This window comes from Leptonychotes weddellii, chromosome 11 (assembly GCF_054177405.1).
Source record: "Leptonychotes weddellii isolate Sample4059 chromosome 11, ASM5417740v2, whole genome shotgun sequence".
Classification (NCBI taxonomy): Eukaryota; Metazoa; Chordata; class Mammalia; order Carnivora; family Phocidae; genus Leptonychotes; species Leptonychotes weddellii.
In genome coordinates, this window is record NC_138379.1 from 33,704,765 (window position 1) to 33,727,198 (window position 22,434).

Consider the following 22,434-nt stretch of genomic DNA (forward strand, 5'->3'; position numbering starts at 1 on the left):
GGTCACCTTCAGACACAGCACTCAGGCAGCTGGGAACGCTGTCCTCTGTGGGCATGGGCCCATCTCGGGGACAGGGTGGGAGTTTGAAAGTGTATATTTCATGTTACAAGGTCACCATTTTAAACAAACAAAAACACCCACTGTTTTTTGTAATCTATTGTGTAAAGGTTGACAAAATCCTGGTGGGGAGGTGCATGAGTGGCTCAGTTGGTTAAGTATCCAACTCTCAGTTCTGGCTCAGGTCATGACTTCAGGATCCTGAGATCCAGCCCCATGTCGGGCTCCGCACTCAGCAGGGAGTCTGCTTGAGATTCTCTCCCCCCACATACACACACACACACACACACACACACACACTGCACTCTCTAAAATAAATAAATAAATCTTTTAAAAAAAATCCTGGTTGGTGCAGAACTGTTAAAGATAAAATGATTCTCGGGGCGCCTGGGTGGCTCAGTTGGTTGGGCGGCTGCCTTCGGCTCAGGTCATGATCCTGGAGTCCCGGGATCGAGTCCCGCATCGGGCTCCCTGCTCGGCGGGGAGTCTGCCTCTCCCTCTGACTCTCCCCCTCTCATGCTCTCTCTCTATCACTATCTCTCTCAATAAATAAATAAAAATCTTAAAAAAAAAAAAAAGATAAAATGATTCTCACACCTATTCTTACCCTTGCCACACCCCCTTTTCAAAAAATCAAAGTGTGAGGTCTTTATACTAATCAGGAAGGGATTAAAACAAAGCTTGCAAAACAGCCACTTTTCCTCCTAGAGTTCAGACTCTGGACTACCTAAGCAGCAGGCCCTCCATATTAAGAGACTCTCCAAAAATGTATGGCGCCTCCTCAGAAGGGGCATAGGCTCTATTCCTGTGGGAGGGAGGAGGCTATGGTTGTGAGTGCAGAGAGGCCCACCTGTGCTTCAGCCAGGTCCAGCTGATCTCACAGCTGCCTCTCTGGGTCCCAGCACCCCCAACAGCTGCACTGCATAACCCTGGTAAAATAAGTTATGGTGGAAATTCTGAAAATCTTAAAAATGCAACAAAATCCTAAAGTGAAAAGGCATTCTATGCAAACCAACGTCCACTGGAAAAGGAAAATCAGCCCAGCCTCCAGCTGGGCACATCCTGAGTAACACCTGAGACCTTTTCAGGTAAACCGGAAAAAAATGCCCTTTTTCTACCAAGGCCAGTAAAAGTGTGTCCTACTCCAAGAAGTGACTGTGGGGGCTGACATGGTACAAATCCCAAAAAACAGATGATGCGCTTCTCAGTGACTAAACACTGTGCTCATCTGCCCTGACATGGGGCGTCCTCAGTCCGAATGCTCTGCCTCACCCAGCACGTTAGTGCTAAAACACAGAATGCCTTTGAAGACTATGCCCCCTACCTCCCGCTTAGGATAAGGTCGCATCTCTCAAACTTCACCTTAAATATAACTGAACATTACACAAAATACCAAAAATAGGCAGGCTCACAGGACTACGGGATATTAGATCTGGGGGGAGGGTGGGTGATTCTCGAAGATAAATGGCTCGATCTAATGATGTTTCTGATGGAGAACTGAGATTCACTGAGTTTAAGTGATTTGTGCAGGGATGTACAACTAGAAAGAAGACACTGATGGTTGGTTTCATTGTAATGCGGTGTTGGGTTCAGTAAATTCACTGGGCTCAACAAATTTGTCTTTCATGATAAAATAGAAGCTTGACTCCTTTATTTTACATTTTACTATAACTGCCTATCTATCTCCTTGTGCTCCAGCCTCTCACCCACCAAGTTCAATAAAGGTAAGATCATTGTTACTGTCACTATTATTTTAGGACCGGCATTTTTGCTTCGATAGCCCTACTCCCTAGAACTGTGCCCAGAACTCTTGAGATAGGCACCTAAAAATGTTTTTGGTGGACTGAATAAAAGAATAAACAACCACCAAAGAGTATGATTGCTTTTATGTCTAACATGCGTGAAGCATTCGGGGAAGAGAAAGAAAAATAAAACATTCTCTTGCATCCGTTCAGAGATAAGCCAGACACTATTAATAGTGGGCTATGTAACCCTGAAGGCTCCAAGGAGGACTCCCGGGAAGATGGGGGCCTTCCAGGCAGAGGCGGCGAGGAAGAAAATGCACAGAGGGAGGAGTCACAGGTCCCATCCGAGAGACAGTAGGGCTTGAGCAGAGTCCCCCATGGAGGGAACACTGTCAGGTCCACACGGGGTGGCATCCCAGACCCAAGCTGACTGCAGTCTCGTTGCCCGTGGCTACATTCCGCACCGTCCATGATTTTTAAAAAGGGAGCAAAAAACAAAACCAGTAGAGCAGGGAGTTCAGTGTGAAAGGCAAAAACTGTGTTTCCCCCCAGAATTTTGACATGTATGGGCCTGGACGGGGCCACAGGCACGTTCACAGGAGGGACAGGCGTGTCACACACTGTTGACAAGCACGACTCCCGCGTAGGGAGGCGGCTGCTGGAGGCCCCATGTAACACGGGCATGACACGCTGGAAGCCAAGTGGCCAACGGGCCGGCCTGCGGCAAAGAGCAGCCCGGGGCGGGGTGAACTGGGGGTGGCAGCTGAAGCCCCCCGGCGGGAAGGCAGGCTAAGAGGGAGCCGAAATACAGGCCAGCGACCTGCAGACTAGGAATCGCGCAGAAGCTGTTGCCTACAGGATCCTCAGGCTACCTTCCATCAGTGCCGCAGGAACCACGGGACGAACAGTGGCCGCTGCCACAGAGACAGAAGAACGGGGCCCCTGACTTCTTCTCACTCGTTTCCACTTGCACGAGAACGGGACCCGGATCAGCTGCAGTAGTCACTCAAATGGGGCGGGGGCAAAGCCAGATTCCCTAGACCCTGCTGCCTAGTTAGAGTGAGCATATCCAGCATTATCACACTAGTATGCTTTCAAAACCTACTGTTTTCCTTAGATCACTACAGATAGCAACATTCACTAACATCTCGGCCGGGCGGCACACCCCGGGCGTATGGCGATTCTCAAGAGCCACAGTGCCCTCGGCCTCCAAACCCCTACGTCATCCAGATCAGAGCCTGGGGCAGGGGAAGGAGGCGTGCACGATTTCTGTGTTTATTAGAATGGGGTGTGGGGGAGAAAATTTGCAGAAGAAACAACTTCAGTACTATTACCCCAAGGCTGGTGTGTGGAAACCTGGCTCGCCAAAGAGACCTCTTCCTCTGCAAGCCAACGCCCAGCCCCTCAGTTTCTTCTACGGAAACCTGGGCGTCCTGGGTCTTACTCCTGGAAGAACTCTGAAAGGTCTCCCCTCTCAGCTCCTCACCTCATGCCCGAATCTCTTCTCCAACACGTGGACACAGTTTTCTACATCCTGCTTGATTATGCTCAGGAACAGGAGGCTCATGCCTTTGCAAAAGGGTCCAGTTACTCTTTTGCAGGTCTCATTTCCAGCATATTTTTTTCCTAACACTGAATGAATGGTCACCTTGGTGTGTAGCAAATGGAAACTCTAAGTCCCACTTCTACCTACAGTTCAAGTTTGGTCCTCTGGAATCTACTGCTTTTCTAAGTATTTCCCATGCCAAGAATATCTAGTTTCTACAAACATTTCCATTATGTTTTGGGTTTTGAACCCTTAGCCTTCCCGGTTACCGTTCCCTAAACAAACCTCTGCCTGATTCGGAACCCCTTAAAACTGGTCACCGAGAACAAAGCAGGCACTGTCTCTACCTAGCGGCTACTCTGTTGCTTCCCACATTACTATTCTCTTAATCCAGTCAAAGGTTAGGATTATACAGAGCTCTCTAACACTTAGAAAGATCTTGGGGGTCTCAGAGCCTAAAGCCCGGCCAGTGGCAGCACCAAAGGGAAGAGGTTTGGATCTCAAAGGCAGAGTGCTCAAGCTTCCCTAAATTGGCTGCACCCTTTAGCAGCTGTATGGCCTTGGACAGGTGACTTCTCTCATTTCCACTGGGGAAACCTGGCTTGCCAAAGGCTGGACTCCCACTGACTTCTCTGTTTGCACATCCATAAAATGGGGATAACAACATGTTATAGGCCCTCTAGGATTTCTCTAAGAATTCAAAGAGATAATACCTGAAAAAGCACTCCACAAACACTGGCTCCCATTAGTACTATGAATAATTACTATTAATAGCAGTCCTGCTATTACCACCTTCTTCCTTTCTCCCTTCATACCACACCCATCACTAAGCATATACAGCAGGTCTGGAAGAAGTTAAGAAATGTAGGAATAAAAAGACAGAATCCCTCTGCTCAAGGATATTCTGGTCTAGGAAACAGGTGTACAAACAAAGCAAAGGACCTGAGAGGAAGGTATTACCTTCCCAGGAGGTATCACCAGGTGCTCGGGTGGCCAAGGAAGGCCACCTTGCTTTAGCAGACTTTTAAAGGACTATGGCAGGTGGGTGGGGATGGAGGCAGAGGAATCTGTAGACAGATGGATACATGCAAAGGCACAGAGGCATAGTGCCCACATCAAGGAAAATGCCAGTGGTCCATAGTCAGGCCTCGCATGCAAGTTAGGGAGAGGGGTGGACAGTGAAGAAGGAGGAGATGACGGGAAATGAGGCTGGGCAAACGGATCACTCATTAGCTGCCCAAATGTAAATAAGGGCCTACTATGTGCCATGCTCTGTGCTAGGCACAAGAGACATTTAGTAAGACAGACAAGGTCTGTGCCTCCGCAAAGCTTACAGTCCAGGGTGGGGACCATGGAGGGCCTTGTATGCCATGCCAGGCACAAGAGGGGGTAAGAAGTGGCAGACCGTACCTTCCAGAGATGACCACAGCAACATCTCCCATCCCACAGGCTCTTCTTCAAGGTGACCTTGCCACCTTCCCACTGAGAAAGACATCTATTTTCCCTTCCCTCCTCTTGAATCTGGAGGGCTAGGACTGCTTTGACCAATACAGTACGGTCAATATGGTGGAAGTGACTCCCAGGGGTAGTGCATAAAAGATGATGCAGCTTGGCTTTGCTTTGCTGTACCACTTGCCCCTGGAGCCCTAAGCATCCAGGGTCAGAAGTCTGCCAATCACGTCGTGAGGAAGCTAAGCCACATGGAGAGGCCATGTTTGTCCTAGCCTTCAAGTCATCCCAGCCCAAATGCCAGACGTGTGAGGGAACAAGCTTTGGGATGACATGGCTCCCCGCTATCAAACCGGCTCCAGCCCTGAGGCCTCCCAGCCGAGGCTCCAGACATGGCGGAGCACAGACAAGCCACCTCCACTGGACCTTGCGCCAGTTCCTGATGCAGAGACCCTGTGAGCATAATAAAACAGTGGATTCAAACAGCTAGATTTTGGAAATATTTGTCTTACAGCAACAGAAACGAACCCACCGAGTCTCCCCAGCAGGCAATGTGGAGCCATTGAGGAGTTCTATGCAGGCGGCAATGTAGTCAGATACGTGCTCTAGAAAGATTCTTCTCTCACTCAAGTGTAGCATAGATTTGTTGGACGGGCCTTGAGGTCAGAGGTAAGGAAAGCAACGAAGGGATGCATGGGGAGAAACAGGAGCTGTGAAGGCACAGAGAACCACGGCGTGGGCTACTGCAGAGAGAACCCACCACACTCAGCCACTGGTGGTCCAGGAGCGAGGAACTGAAGTGTCCGAGATGCTTTCCGGGTTCCGGTTGTGGAAGGGAATGGATGTGGAAACAGAGGAGGAGAAACAGGGTCGGGGAAGAAGCGGAGTTAGATTTCCGACATGTTTACACGGCTCAAGTGAAAAGCCTGGAACACCGCGGCTGCCTTCCTGCTCTGCAGTCGGGCTGTGTGCCTCGAGTCTGGGCTCCTGAGTTCACCAGCTCGGTGACCTTGGGTGTGTTACCCATGCCCTTGGAGGTCCCACCTCCTCATCAGGGATGGGAAGAAGAGCACATGGACTAAAGCGAGGGTGAAATGAGATAATACATAGAAAGTGCTGTACACAGTGCCTGGCATTCAGAAATTCTCCGTAAGTGGGCTGCTCTTGTTATCACAATGACCATGATTATTTTTTTTAAAGATTTTATTTATTTGAAAGAGAGAAAGAGAGAGAGCATGAGCAAGGGGAGAGCAAAAGGCAGAGGGAGAGGGAGAAGCAGGCTCCCTGCTGAGCAGAGAACCCAATGAGGGGCTCGATCCTAGGACCCCGGGATGATGATGTGAGCCGAAGGCAGACGCTTAACCACCTGAGCCACCCAGGCGCTCCACAATGATCATGATTATTAACTGTTACACATACTGGGTCAGAGGCTAGACGGGCTCTTTGTACCCAGAGGGCTCGGCAGCAAGGCAGTGAATGAAAGTTGTTCCCAAGGAACATCACACACATCTCTGGTGAATAGTTTATTCAACTGTAAAGTCTGTGTTAACTTCTAAAATAGCTACACAGCCTGCCAAGGAGGAAGCCAGTGTGTGAGCTGTCCCCCGTCTTTGTCCTCCTTCCTCTCTCCCAACTCAATGGTTGAGTGCTTTTAATTAACAGCTCCCACAGAGTAAGGCAAAAGTCCCTCGATTAATAAAGCTCTACCTTGCCGTGCGTGGTTCTGAGGTCTCCGGGTGGCACGGAGTTTGTAATTGTGTGTTTTGTTTGGGTTTGCTGTGGGTGGGGGGCCACAGGAGGAGAATTTCCTGGGAGGAATTCACATATCACACTGACAAAGGCTGGAGAAGGTAGGTGAGTGAAACACCCACTTGGGTGAGCTCTAACAGCAGGAAGCCATAGAGTGGCAAGGCACTTCGAGAAATCACGGTGCAAAACGGACTCCAGCTCTGCCCTTCCTGCCTCTGACCACCTCCTCAGTCCTCCTTTTCCAAAGCACACAGAACAAGTTTTGCCCCCATTCACTTTCTGCCCAGGCACCTGGGGAATGTTGACACAAATGTTTCCAATGCTTCAGCAGGGGCCTGTGACATTGAATAGAAATGAAACACATAATAATGCTTTGGAGGCAAAGAAAGGTATCTGCCTTCACCCCTGCCCCAGCCAGCTCCATGGTTCTTGCTCGAGCATTCACCAAGTATCTGCAAGTTCCCATGCAACTCAGCCCTCTAAGCTTGACCCTCCTGAACCCCATCTTCCATCTCTTTCTCACTTCCTGACATGCACAGGGCGGGTACTCGGGGCTTCCAACGCCCAGAGGGTGCCCACGTTTCTTTTTTGGTCTTGCTTTCCGTCTGTTCAGAGCATGGGATCCAGCCACAATGAAAAGCCATACTACAGAGTTCTTGGAACACAGGCTTTGAATTCAGCCTGCTCAAATACTTGGTTCCAGTAGTGACTACCCATGTGATCTGCTTCAAGACACTTAACCTCTCTGAGCTTGGTCTCCCTCACCGTAGAAAGAGGATGAAAAACGGCCTCCCTCTCAAAGCACTGATGTGAAGAGTAAGTGAGACAATGCATAGAAAGAGCTCAACACAGTGCCCAGCACATAAAAGAGCCACAAATACAGTCTAGCTTTTATGAATTTCTGTTCCACTGCTGCAGGGTTGGCAAATAGACCCATGCTAGTGGGCACTGTGAGGCGACTTCGCTGGCCTGCCCCCTTCTCTGCAGAGCCAACACCACATTTATTCTGTCCCGTGTTTCTGACAACTTGAGTTGACTTTGCCCTTTAAACTTCGCTGCTCAAGTATGTGAGATTTTTCATTTCAAAACAGATGACTGGGTGGTTCCAAGCTTCACGCTCTGGGAACGGGGATCTGGACCATGTGACACGGCAGAGACCACAGATGCCCTTCTCCCACTTGTCCCAAGATCAAGAAGTGAATGCAGGCTTGATTTGTAGCTGGAAGACTCTGGAGACAGACTTGAGCCTCTCCTTAGACTTGGAATCTTATTTCAGTTTGGGGTCTCAAAAATCATCAGCCCTCTAGCCCAGAAGTGTTCATGCCAGGGCATCGGTCTCACCCCGAAGTTATTGGAGGATTAAGAGAAAAGGTCAAACCCTCCATTTCTCAGGGAGGTTTCTTATCAGGACCCTGGGGAGTCTAGAAGGGATGCTCGGATCCTTCCAAGGCATGCACCCTTGATTTGTGGTCATATCCCAGGCAGGACGCATTAGCCTTGAGTCCTCACAGATGTTTCTATAAGCTGATGTGTTGCTCTTTGTCTCTGGGCCACAGGTAGCTGCCTCCTGCCCCCAGATGACTCACTCCCACTGATCCTACAAGGCCTGCTTGCAGACTGTGATGGTTAATTTATATGTCAGCCTGGCTGGGCCATGATACCAGATATTGGGGCAAACACTAGACTAGACGTTGCTGTGAAGGTACTTTTTAGAGGAGGATGAACATGGAAGGCAGTAGACTTCCAATAAAGCAGATTACCCTCCATAATGGCGGTACACCTCATCCGCGCAGTTGAAAAAAGAGAAATAAAGAAAGAGAAATAAAGGCTGATATTCCGCAAGGAGGAGGAATTTCTGCCTCTAGGCTGCCTTGGGACTTGAACTGCCACATCAACTTTTCTTCTGGAGAACACTAATACAGAGATCAACTCTGACACAGCGAGCAGAAATGTGATCACTGCACTCAAGAATAAGAAACGGCAGGAGATCATCTTAGTGAATATTCTTAGTAGGGAAAAAAAACGAGTAAGGCAAATAAATGCAGCTAGTCTGAGAAGGCTAAAGGGAACTCCCATTCTGTGTGTCCAACACTTTACACACACACTCTCTCTTTTTCTTTCCCACCACATACCTAAAAAGTAGGCTACCATCTAACACATGGCAAGAGGCTCAGGAAAGGAAGCAAACCTCCGAGGTCACACAGCTGGCAAGCAAAGAGTATGAAATCAGGTCCTCCGAGTCCAAAGTCTGAAGTTTCTTCCATCATACCATGCCTCCAGAGGAGCGGGATGAGAGGATCTCGAATTCCCAAGGAAATGTCAGTTCCTTATCTTGATCTGAGTAAAGGCACATATGGCGCCCACCCCCCCCCCCCCCCGTTTTTTTTGAGTCTTTCAACATGGACTTACTGTCTCAGGGCCAAAATACTCCCAAACTCTCATCCAAATGTTTCTTTTCATATTCACCTCAACTCGAACTTCGTCTTCTCCAACCTCACCATCATAAATCTATTGAGCCACTCTGTAGCTGCTGGCCCTGGAAAATGAACTGGGAAGGGTATTTTCAGTGATCTATATGCTTTAAGATAAAAATAAACATGGACTGGGTTTTCTAAATGAGAGCCACACAAAAGCCTAACAGGAAACCGAGGGGACCTTTGGGTCTATCTGTGACTCCTGGCTGCTCTCCATTCAGGGTACAGCAAAGAGGGGGGTCCTGAAGGTGCAGGACCAAATATCCAACTATAGCAAAGCAACAAAGATGCCAAAGTCACACTAAAATTCCAGCACACAAAGGGAAAGAAATGACAAGATATTAGGCCATCTTTTCCATCTCTTCCATGGGCTTAAAACAATTAAGTAACAAGATCCTCTCGGGTCTTCGTTTTCCTTAATAGTAAAATGAAAATATCATATAAAGCCCGAGTTTGGGGAATACGTAAGACTCAGCAATTCAAAAAGAGTGCTCTACATGTTAGCTCTATTCCCTGGCATCTTCTGAGAGCTACAGAGTTGGAATACATTTTTCTTGTATGTGTAAGTACCCCTCGGTGAATGTGAGCTCATGGGTCCTAGGTTTACCCTGAGAAGGACCTACAAGGATCAAAAGTGAGTCCCCCAAATACGGAGTACCCAATGGTCCAGCCCTGAGAACAAATCTTGCTGGTCTACCCCAGAGCACAACTCAGGGAGGAGGCACTTGCTAAATATTTGTCAGCTTGAGAAAACAGTCTCTCCTTAGTGCTGAATAAAGCGTCCGAGGCAGAAGTTCCCTTGGTTAAACACCTGGGGTCAATCTGAGTAATACCTAAATATGCTGCTGCGTGTTTTGTTGATGCTGCTTACGAACGAAGAGCCTTGCGAAGGGCGGGAAGTCTGTTCTGACGAGACAGCAGACAGTCCAGATGGTGGGAAGGAAAGGAAGGAGTGCCTTGCTCGGCCTGATTCATCTCAGCAGGGTGCTCTCACCTGGCACACTGGTTGTCGGCTGGAGTGTTTAGGGGTATTCACATTTCCCATGTGAATATCAATTATGGTCTCGCCCCAACCCCCATGAATCATGAGATGTCTCCCTGGGGTTTGAGGATGCATAAGGGTGGAAGAGAATGAAACACAGTGAACACTTTCACCCTGCACCTGAACTAGGTATTGTATGTACATCATATCCCACTGAACCTTAGCAGTAGCATCGCTACTAAGGACGATCTGGAAGGATCCACAATGCCCAGACACCCTACCAGCATTCTTCATGCCTTACCTCATTCAATCCATGGCAGCTCTGGGGCATGATGATTCTCATTTGCAGATGAGAAAAGCTGGCTTCCCAGGTGGATAAAGTGAGAGCATAAAAGACTCCTATAGGACCTGCTCTATTCTCAGATCCAACTTGGAGCCCCCACATTTCGCTTCTCAATGCTAACACTGATCACCACTTGCCTTGGGTTAGAATTAAGTGTTGACCAACAGGGCACTCTCCCCCACTGGGCCCTGAGCTATCTCAGGGCAAGGATTGGAAGGCTGTGGGGCTGGCATTTTCCTAAAGTCCCCAGAGGAGCATTATGTAGGCTGCCACATTATCTGCTTAAACACTCAGCCAGCCCTGCTTTGGAGCTGGCTTGGAGGCTGATGCAACGTGAGGGCCCTGGGTGGGTGCCCACATGTAAGAGGGAAATCTGGGATGGAGGGTGCTGAGGACAAACGTCAACTCTTTCCCAGCCAAACCCGGAAGTTGTCCTGGCGCCTTTATGCCCTTTGCCCCACTAGCCCCCAGGGCAGGCTGAGTTCAATGTGAAGTCTCTCTGACCCTTGTGCTTGTCTGGACTTACCCAGAGCCCTGCCACTGCTGTCTGTGGACTCTCACAGCTTCTGACCGGAGCCCACCCCTTCCTGTCTTCAATATCCAATCCATCATAAAAACATATCCATGCCCATATGTCATCATGCCCTTGCTCTTGACCTCGGTCTGGCTGCTTATCTTTTTTTTTTTTTTTTTAAAGATTTTATTTATTTATTTGACAGAGAGAGATAGCCAGAGAGGGAACACAAGCAGGGGGAGTGGGAGAGGGAGAAGCAGGCTTCCCGCGGAGCAGGGAGCCCGATGCGGGGCTCGATCCCAGGACCCTGGGATCATGACCTGAGCCGAAGGCAGACGCTTAACGGCTGAGCCACCCAGGCGCCCCTGGCTGCTTGTTTATCTTACAAGACCCAGCTCACATGTCCAGAAGGTGCTGCAGGTGCTAGGCGCTGTGGTAGTGAACGTCCTCTGGGTGCCGGAAGCCCCACGACACCGCTATGGGAGGGGCACGGGGAAACGAACTAGCTGCTCAAGGACACACATTGACAAGCGGTGGAGCCAGCTACGGAATCCAGGCGGGACTCCACCGCCCACACTCTGCCTGCTGCCCCTACCTCACAGGCTACTCTGTATTCTCCATTAGTGGTCCCCACAGGACCCCCTGCTTCCCCACTGCTCTCCAGGGCTCTCCGTCTAATGACCTCTGCATTTCCCTGTGCCATGAGCTTCCCTCCATGATGGTAGGATCTATGGGACTGGGTCTTGTTCATTTTTCTTGACCTCAGTGCCTTTAGCATAGTCTCTAATACAGAATAAACTCAATAAACACATTCAAATGGAATTTTACTGCCTTTTACCCAGAGCCTCCTCAGAAAGCAGGCCAATGGGGGCTTTCCAGTTTCCAACTCCATGAGAGCCCATGCTTTGGGAAGCTCTGGGACCTGTGGAGAGAGCAGGTGGTCAGAGCCCCTCCAAGGACCCTTCAAGAGGTCTGAGGTTGGGCTTTCTCCTCCCAAAGCACCCATTTTTGTTCCCTTTTCCCTCTCCTTCCCTGCGGGAAGCTGGAGGTAGGGAAGTGGGGGAAGTTGGAAGAGATTCAAATCCCAAAGCAAGCTAGGAAATTCTCAAGAAGTCAGGGCTTGGTTTCCTGAGAAGACAAGACACCCCTTTTCCCTCTCTTCCCCATAAATTGCCAGGTCAACATTTGCTATGAGTTATGAGTGGCAGTCTAGGCTGCCCTTGCCAAAGTTGGACCACACGTCATTGCATGGAGCTGTTCCCAGTAAATCTTTCTTTAATCCTGGTCTCTGCCCGCTCAATCCGTCGTCACCCACAGTGGTTGAAGTAGGCTTGGGAATGCTGGGGAATTTCTCCACTTTTAGCCTGTTGTCACCTTGACTGTTCTTTCTTCTCGATAAAACTGCCTACCCAGCTGCCGATAAGGGCTGATGGATTTCCTACACTCAGTAAATCAAGGGTGTCGAAGGCGCACAGAAGAAGTACACAGCGGATGCCTCCCCTGCCATCAGCGACATCTGATATTGGTAGCCAGAGCCATCAATCTGTCAAATGGCCCCTGTCAGATGACCTCACAACCACGCGGGGAAAACTGTCACTTGTTCTGTAACACTTGGGGAAATTAATCCTGCCCCCCCGCACCACACTCTGTGTTCGCTTACTCTAAAGAGAGCTTCTTATGAAAACAAGGGTCACTGGACTTGCCTGGGATATTTAACACCAGGGAAAGTATCAGACAGGGAAAAGTATTTATGGTTTCTGTGAATTCATATACCATAAAAAAAAAAAAAAAAAAAAACCTGTCAGCGAGGAAATGCTGAAGGAAGCAGAGAGGAATGGAAAGACCCCTACAATAGGACCTGGCCCAGCTCCATCAATAGCCCACAGGGCTCCTCTGGGGCTTGTGGCTTCAGGCTGGAGCTCTTTGTGTATATAGGGGCGTCCATGCGCATTAAGATGGCAGTGCACTGGGGGCTACTGACTTGCCCGGGGCCTTAAAGATTGATCTGCCCACAGAGCTGAGTCTTTACATTTCCAAGACAGTGTGACCCTTCTAACGCCAGCAGGACCTGCCCAGTGGCTGACTGGCAACCTGGTCTTCCCAAGCCTTCTAAGAGCCTTACGAAGCAAGATCATGGCAGAGGGACCAAACTGGAGAAACGAGAGTCCATCCTTTTCACATCCCAGAGGTGCCTGCCACACCCCGCCATGACCCAGGGCCTTTGAGGACAGCCCCACTTAAAATCATGTACCTTGGCCCCAGGGCGCGTTTTGGCTATAAGGAGTAGTTCGGCTTCCTCTCCTACCAGTTTGCCAGGAACAACAGCCCTGCAAGGTCACTTCAGGTCTGGCCTGGAGAGGCCATGAGAAACATTTACCAGATAAGCAAGGGCCTCACGCTCCTGCTGCCGCCTTTTTGACCCATGGTGCTATCTGCTGTGATCTACACTGACCTGGTGAGAAGGATCTCCCCCCATCTGCCCACGATGGTCAATGAGGAAGGAAGAGAAGAACAGGGGTACCTCCGTCTCCACGACCCCCATGGCACATGGCCTTCATGTTCTGGGCGGTCTCCCTTTTCCTGTACTGTCAGCGTCCGGCTCACTGTGACAGAGGTGGTCAAAGTTGTGGGATAATCAGGCGGCACAAGACAAGGCCAAGGAGAGGACAGACTACGTGGCTGGGCCTTAAGCTCAAGGGGCTTCCGTCTTTAGCACACATTCACTTAGGGGCAGGTGACTGGGCTTGCTTCGCTGACGATCAGTTGTAGCATTCATTCAACAAATACTTACCGACTACTTACTACAGAATAGGTGTCGTGTCAGCCCATGAAGATACGGGAACATCTAAGACAGATCTGACTCTAACCTTGAAGAGCTTGTAATAGGTATGGCTCTGTACCTTCTTCACAGTGAACACACTGAAACTGTCTAAAAAATATTCTGTATGGGTGCCTTGTTTGATTTTATACACACACACCTATTTATAATAATTCCAGTGTAGTGCTATCAGCACTATTAAGGGTAAGTCAAGTCCAGAGGAAAGAATCACCACCTCCGCTTGGATGGAATCACAGAGAGCTTCTGGGAGGAGGTGACCTGACAGCTCCAGTGATGGAGAAAGCAATCTAAGCACAGGTGTGGCACATGCAAATGATGTGTGCGAGCATGAAACACCTGTTACAGATGAAACCCTTGTCTTCCTAACCCCTGCCAATTCGTACGTTTGTATGTGGTTCACATGTTGGATGATCTCTGGGAGACAAGTGGGTTTAATGAGGTCATGAAAAGGGCGGGACCCCCATGATGGGATTAGCATCCTCATAAGAGGAAGACATACCAGAGCCTCTTCTGTCTGCCATGTGAGGACACAGCAAGCCAGGAAGGGGGTGCTCACCAGAACCCAACCAGGCTGGCGCTCCGCTCTTGGACTTCTAGCCCCCAGAACGGTGAGAAATAAATGTCTGGTTTAAGTCCCCCCATCTATGGTATTTCGTTAGAGCAGTCTGAGCTAGGACACGCTCTGATGGACTTACGGAGCTACAAGTAATTTGGCAGGGGTGGGTTCCTCTGCTTCTGAAGAACTGAGTCCTCCAGCAGGCACCAGTCATGTACACTACCTGTTGATGGAGAAATCCCCGACACCTAACAGGGAAGACCGTAGCCATCGCGAGGCCAGCTCTGAAGACTACCTAACTCACAGCCCTGCTTTCTCTCCCCTACCACACTACTGGTCAAGCCACATTTGAAAGACAAACCAACTGCTACATTTGCCCCTTCCTCAGCCCTGAATAACACCAGCCCTGAGTCCTAAACCAATAGAAAACAGAATTAAAAGCAATCAAAACCACAGCGTCCCAGCCTATATTGGCCACTAGATGGAGCTATGCATCGCACCAAAAAGACCAGAGGTGAAGCTGATTTTCTCCAAGTTCTGCATATAGAAACTTGAGTTTCATAGCTGGTGAAAGCAAATTATATAAGCCCAAGGTCCTGAGAGGGTAGGCATGGAGAACAGACCATGCACAAAGAGTCATTCAATACCTACTTGTGGTCTCTGAGTTTAGAAAAATAATGGGCACATCATGCCTTCCAGGAGCTCCACCTTTGATGGAAGACAGAGAGAATGACAGTTCTTGAGCACCCTGGACTCTGCCAAGCACTTTTCAAGTTCTACTGCTCAGTCCCAAAGGTTAAGAACTTGTCCCAGTTCACTTGGCAGAGCCAGGATTAAATCTCAACTCAGTTTGCCTTTTAAGACTGTTTGCTCTCCTCAACACGAGCCAGCCTCTCTCAAACACTTCCCACACCAAGTGAAAAGTTCACATGTAAGGTTGGGTGTGAACCAAGGCCACCAGAAACACACGGACAGAGATAACTCGGGCTGGGGACTTCAGGAGGGCATCACAGAGGAGGTGTTTCTTTTATTATTATTTTTTAGGAGGTGCCTATTTTTTGGATCAGTCAGATGGTACTGAATGGCAGGTAGCCCAGAGCAGTGGGAAATGTGGGGCATGTGAGGTGGGATGTGGCCAGGGTTAGGGCAGGGAGGGCAGCTGATGAAAAGACCATAAAGAGCCTCCCATGTTCAGTTGAGATCTGTTTCCCCAAGACATGGGAAGCCATCAAAAGTTCTCGGAAAAATTTCTGACGTTACATTTAAATGATCATTTTTTTTCCAAGAAGGGATGTATACTTTGGAACATGATACAACTCAGTGCCTCCTTTGAAAAGAAATAAATCATCTTTCCAAACATATGGATGCTAAGTCTGTCCCTTTAATTTTATTCTATACCATATGGCACTTTGAATTTTTAGAAGATCAGTAAACGGATTGACTTCACAGATCAAAACTTAGCAAGAGACATCTTCGTCTGTTATTTTCATTTCTTTTCCATTAAGGACAGCCAAAGCCCAATTTATCAGTCTAATAAAAGGAAGTGGTAAGGTCCGGCAACAACTTGTTAAAGTACTTAGACATGCCTAGTACCTACTAAGTGCAATGGAAAAGTTTAATACACACTCCAAAAGACAAAAGGCATTTGTTACTAGGTTCTTAGCAAAACTCAATGGAAATAAGGTAATTTCAGGCGCACCTTAGGGAGAACTGAATGATGCACACAGGTGCACGTGCGCACATAGCCAGTGGAGACAATGAACTAGAGACAGCAAAAAACAGCTGCTGTATACCAAGCTGGGGTACAGTGTGTCATTAAAAAAAAAAACCAAAGTCACAGGTTTTCAGAAACCAGAACTTAACTTCCATGTCAGGCATTCTAAATAAACTCACTGTAAACTTTCACAAAAACTCTCCTTAAAGAGTACTCAAAGGGATTTACATATTACTCATACATCAAGGCTGCTCCCACTAAGCCAAATAAGCATTTGGATGAAAACTTGAATCATCTCACTGTTTCCAAGTGTCTGGATGTTTGAGGTTGATAAGACATCTAGACCTTGTCTGAAACTCTGTCTTCATCAGATATTTGCCATTAATCAGATACAACCTCAAAGAGAAATATCTAATTGTAGAAGGTTAAAGACCATAGTAATTGCAGTGCTGCAAGGCTTAAGGGAGTGAAGTGATGGACCTAATGTCACAGAGCTTGCAAGGGGCAGAGCAGGGCTCCAGCACCGCCTGATATCTCAGTCTGTTTTCTACCACATCAACGGTTTCAGCGAAATGACTTATTTAGCAGATACTGAAGCACAGAGCAAGAGCCCAGTCCTTCAATACCTACATGTTGTCATGTGTGTAAGAGGAAAAAGAAGTGAGTACAAAGGACGTGAAAGCTGCCCTGAACTCAGCATATGAAGGCAAACTGGTAACGTGGCCCCGAGCAGAAACTCACACGCATTTCCATACAGTGGAGTCCTACTTAACTCGTGTTCCAGAGTGTTACAACTAAAAGGAGCATTCGAGGCCATTTCGACTTCCCCCTCCTCATTTTGAAGGTAAAGTTCTACATTAAAAGAAATGGGGAAGAAAAAGCAGACCAGAGTTCTCCAGTTTCAATAATTGGGTGGTTTGCTTACATTTCCGCACTTTTATCTACACTTGCTCTGAGCGTATCTCACTTGCTCAAAGTGTAAGCTTCCCGAAGCAGGAACTGGAATGTAAACATTTGTGCTGTTTCACAGGGATAAAGGTTATGGCTGAAGAGCTAAAAGAAAAAAAACTGCGAATGTCTCACAGGGACATCACTAAGGTTCAGTGGACGGTGTTTCAATGTCTCCACCTTGTGGAAATGGTCAATACTGCATCAAGATCAGACACTGACCACCTATTGAGGATTAAGACTGACTTGACAGTAAAATTAAGTATTATAAGATAAAAAAAAAATCTCAAAGTAACTCAAAAATATTTTGGTAGCATATTACAGTGGGAATGGCTGGTGATAATCTTGAGGCCATGCTGGATACCAAAAGTCTTCTAAATAAATAAAAAGGCAATTTAATCTTAGTAATAGGTGTGACTATTTTTTGTGCTTATGGAAAACCAGAAACACAAAATGATGCTCTCAGTTGCCCAGATCATTTCTAGTCCATTAGCGTTCCCAGCCATTCTGGAAAGTAGAAATTCGTTACATTGTAAGGGTTTGGTGGCTCTTGTCTTCCAAAGTTTCACTCACCAAGATGGTTCTAAAAGTGACAGGCAGAAAGCCAAAGTACCTTTATAGCTGAGGTTTTCATTGAATAAAAGAACATGCCTACTCAGGTAAAACTAAGCAAAAGTAATTTTGAAATAAACTCCAGCAGTTGGTGCTAAGAAGCAATAAAATATTGGGCAAGATGGTGTAATAATAGCCTCTGGCTTTGAAGCCATGAACCCTGGGCTCTGCCTCCTAATCACTTGCCATTTGGGACCTTGGGCAAGTTATTTAACCCTTCAGAGCCTCAGTTTACTCATCCATAAAATGGGAATTATGATATCACCTGCTTGCTGTGAGAACAGAACGAGGTTATGCATATAAAGCCCTGGCCCAGTGCTCAGCACACAGTGGGAGCACATTAGCTATTATTAAAATTATGAAAGTACTGACTCACCCATGGGGGTCCTGATTGCTCTGTTCATGGAAAGGAGCAGTATGATTATTCTGCCCGATTTCTATTATCTGCAATTTTGTCTGCTAGCATGGGAGAGGAGGAAAAGACCATGGGGGAACTTCCGTACAAGTGAGGCTAACAGATGGAGAAGTCTCAGGCAAGCGAAATAAACAGAGGCACCTTCTGTTTACACTGTGATCTGGAAGTGCAGCTAAAACCAGGCAGCCATGCCTCGCGCCACACACAGCCGCAATGCGGCTTAGACACCATCCCACCGCTCCCCCGAATTTCACACGTGAGTAAATGGATCACAGGGAGGCTGGGTTTGTTCCTTCATCTATCGAGGCACATGTTCATTTATTTAGCACGATGTCTAAGCCCCTGTACCTAGGGGGCACTGGGGATAAGGTGGCGAACAAGCCAGCCAATGTCCCTGCTTCGTGGTGCTTATTGTGGGGTAAGCAGGAGGGGGCCGGAAGTCAATAAAATATAAACACATCATCAGGATAATTTCAAATAGTAATAAGCTTTCAAAGGAGCCTAAGACGATGATGGAGAGGACGAGGGCATGGGGCAGGCCACATAACTACTTCAAGCTGAATGGTCAAGGAGGGCTCCTCCAAGGAGAGGCCAGTGGAGCAACAAGGAAGAACCAGCCATGCCGAGATCAAAGACCAGAAAGATCAGAATGGAGGCTGACAGTGCACAGCCCGGGAAGTAGTGAAGAGCTTAATGAGACTGAGGAAGAAAAGGGGCAGCCACAGCCGAGGAAGCAAGGCGGATGGAGAACGAGGAGCTCGGAGAGGAAGGTGAGGGCCAAATCCGATACGACCAGGGAGCACAGGCTAAAGAGTCTGGATTCCATCTTAAGTGCAAGGCTCGGTTTAAAGGACCAACACAATAGGTTTATTACCAGCTGTCGCTCTGGCCGCTGCTGGAGCCTTCTAGACCTCCCAGCAAGTTCCTGGCTAAGTCTGGACTGCAGCCCACGTCTGGTGACTCTCAGCCCAGAAGGTGCCCCTGCACACCACACAGCCTTTGACAGAGCAGAAGGTGAACTAGACAGTTTGATCTCCATCAGAGAACTTAAACAAAGCCCTACGAGAGAGACACCGGCTGCCAAGCTGCCTCCCGTTCTTCGAAGAGAGAGAAGCCCCAGGTACTCACCCGCTGGTGATGTCATCCGTCCGGATGTTCTTGCTCAGAACATCCCCATCACTCATGTAGCCGGGGGCATCCATGCTGATGCCTTCCAGGTCCATCTCGTCTCCTGCCTTGTCTGAGACGTCCACGTGGCACACACTGTTTCCCCTGGAGGCGAGCTGCCTCCGCAGAGGGGCAGAGTACACGTAGCGGCCCGACTCGGTGTTGATGAACCGGCTGGCATTGGCTCGAGGTGGGTACCCGTTGCCCATAGAGGGGGCGTCTCCTGCTTGAAGCCGAGGGCTGGACTGGCCGAGTCTCCAGGACAGGGGAGTGGGTCTGCCGCTCAAGCTGAGGATACTGCGCCCGCTTATCTCCGTGGTGACGTTGCTGTCAAATGTGGTTTCCAATGTGCTGAAAACATAAAACCAGCCTTGGCTTAGACAGACCCTCATGTGCTTAGTATCCCTTTGCAGTTTATATGTTATGTTCTTTAAATATTTTTTTTAGAATTATGAAATATTTCCTATATACAAAATAGGATCAAACAATAGCCACTGATGTGCCACACAGCGTGTTTCCTCTGTAAGAAATGAAAAGACGGAGCTGCAGAGTATAGAACACTCTGGAAAGCCCAGAAGAGACTTTCCCCCTAAAACATGGTACAGGATACCCACTACCAATTCCTTTTGTTAAATGATTTTAACTTTTAGCATCTTTTTTCCAACCCAAGAAAGGAAAAAGAAAATGCCGAAATGATAACGAGGGGGCGTAACGTACCCACAGGTGCACACCTTCTCGCACACTGTGTCACAGCTCCCCTTTCTGCTCCGGAGCTCCCAATGTCACCTGTCACATGCTCAGCTCCCATGAGACCAAGCAGGTGGGGAGAGCCCTCTTTCCCCAACACTTTTGCTTCTCCCACATTTTCTCCAAAAGACAGCTAAACTTTGGGGGGCAAAAGGCTGAGAGTAGTATATACCCAGGCTCGAGGTCCAGAATAAATTAAATTACAAGGATCTGAACCTGCCAGGCAACTGAGCTCATCCCTGGCCATTGGAAAGACTCCTGCGTCCACTCTTTCTGGCCCTGCAGTTGTTGTGGCCCAAGCAAGCTGGTCAGTGTATCTCCGCAGAGCACACTGGGGTGTTCCGACTAAGCAGAGAGGCTCTTTCCTGCAGAAAAGCCATCGAAGGGCTCCCTGATGTCATCATGACCATCCTAGCCCACACCAAGAAAGCCATTGAACAGTCATGTCCCCCAGCAAGTCAGTGTCGGTGATCAGGGTGGAAAGAGGATGTTTCATACTTGATCACAGAGTCCCAGGGCCTAGCAGCTGGCTCCATGCTATTACACAGCTGAAGGTTTGGTGGGGGGCACCCCACTACCACCCCCTAAGTTGACTGTCCTCTCGAAGAACCAATTTGGTGCCTCAACTGTTTTATTGTTTCCCTTCGATCCTAGAAACAGCCTTACTATCCTCATACTGGGGACCCATAAGGATCAGGCCCCTGTCTTATTTAAGATAGAACCCAGAGTGCTTCACCCCAATCTGCCAAAGCCGCCAGGAATGGGGAAGCCCTACTGTCTCCTTGTTCTATTCATTTATCAAAGAGACTGAAATCGGAGAACAGGAGACTCCTTGGGAGTTCACTGGGGTAACTAGGACTCTGTCTTCATTATCAAAGCCCAGCATAAACCTTAAAGCTTGGTTCTGCCAAAATCCACTAACGGGGTGTCTGAGGGTTGCATCCTCTTCAACTTCTTGCTCAACAATGAAAACAACCTGATGAATGTTTCCAATGTAATCCTAGATTTCATCCAACTAAATCATAGTTTAAACATGATCATAAGTTTTTATAAATATTTCCTTACGTGTTTTATACACGGGCATGACTAACAACATTACAGAGTGTTGTATATCAGAAGACTGGGTAGGAATTCAAGTTATTCACTTTATCACACAGGTCAAATATAGTTCACCTGCTCATTTTCAGAGCACAATACAGGCTTGGAAAATGCAAGTAAAGCGAAATCTAAATGGAACTGGTCCACAACATCTCCTGTTGAATGGATTTAGCAACCATCTGCTTTGGGGAGGAACCAGTCTACACTCATTTTCACTCCTTATATTTCTCTTCTGCACATCGCATGGCACTCCCTGTGAGTTCCAGCACATTTGGGGAGTGAAGTTATTTATTCCATTATTAGCCAAGTTGCTTTGCATTGGCATGAACACACACAGGAGAAGCTGCATGAAAATCAAGTTGCTGCAATTTGGTGAAGAAATTCACACGGCAGATACCTGTGTGTGACCTGAGTCCCCCGTAAACTAGACATGGTCTCCTCCAAATTCTGCCGCAGGTCGGCGATGTTCTTCACGGTCCGCAGTCGCCGAGCCTCGGGGTCTTCCCCTGGAAAGGTGAAGGTTAAGACTTTTAATTCTCTGATCGACCGGGAGCTCCGTGAAACACACCATGTTCCACGCTCACCAGGGGCGCTTAAGGATTTGAGAACAAATGGATGGATGAAAGCCCAAAGGAAGTTGTTAAATCCAAGGAGAGAAGTCTTTCTTTACCCTCCAGGTCCCTCCTGAAACAGGTAAACTCTAGCTTGTAGGAGAAGCAAGGCACCTAGTCTGAGGGGTAAATACATTTTCAAATGGTCTCCAACAAAGACACACACAAGTTAGGTCTGAGCACTCCCCACGAATCATCTTCTGCCCACGCAAAAGCGGGTGAGGCATTGTATCTTCTCATCCACTGGTGATAACACGCTGCTCTCTACCAGCCCTACTTCATAAATGGGACTTGCACAGTGGCTAACCGATCTTTACTTATTAATCACAAATACTTCTACAGAGTGAGGTCTGCCTCGTTCTGTTAGATTTACTGTGTCATCTCAAATTCTGGTTCCTCTAACTCACTGGCTGTGGGATTGGGGGGAAGGCGCTGACCCCACTCTAGCCTTCGGATTCCAGAGTATTAAAATGAGGATAGTGACAGTACCGACCTCATAGGACAGCTGCAGGGACTAAATGGGATGGGGCCTGGAGACCCCTGAGCATAATGCCCACCTCAAGCACTGACTCATGCCTGCCAGCGCTGCAGGGAGGGAAGCCGTCAAGAGGATCGAGGGCTTCTCTTTGGGTGACAAGAGACTTCCGTTCTCGGGGCAAGATTTTCTGCAGGACACCTGGCCAGGCAGAGGTGAAGCAGGCACAAACATACCAGGAAAAATAGGCCACACACAAGCTGGGAAACCACGTGCCCTCAAGAGTAGCCTTGCTCTGGGTTCTCTGGCTATCCCGCTTTGTTTGGGCTGAGATGGCGCAGAGGAGATGGGGCATCACTACGGGGATGATGAAAGGAAGCAAGTGTCTTTCCT

The 22,434-nt window shown here is 48.3% G+C and overlaps 1 protein-coding gene across 6 annotated transcripts in view; it reads right to left on the minus strand.

The window, feature by feature from the left end:
• The window catches only part of NAV2 (neuron navigator 2), a 708,473-nt gene that overhangs the window by 136,812 nt on the left and 549,227 nt on the right, over positions 1 to 22,434 (minus strand). For all 6 annotated transcript variants that reach the window (XR_014138638.1, XM_081798468.1, XM_081798466.1 and 3 more), the window contains 2 exons: positions 21,353 to 21,461; positions 19,072 to 19,461 (listed from right to left, as the gene is read on the minus strand). Coding sequence is in view for 5 of the 6 variants with exons in the window: in XM_081798468.1 (XP_081654594.1) it covers positions 19,072 to 19,461; positions 21,353 to 21,461 (499 nt within the window). In the remaining variant the exon portion in view is untranslated. The remainder of the gene's footprint in view (positions 1 to 19,071; positions 19,462 to 21,352; positions 21,462 to 22,434) is intronic.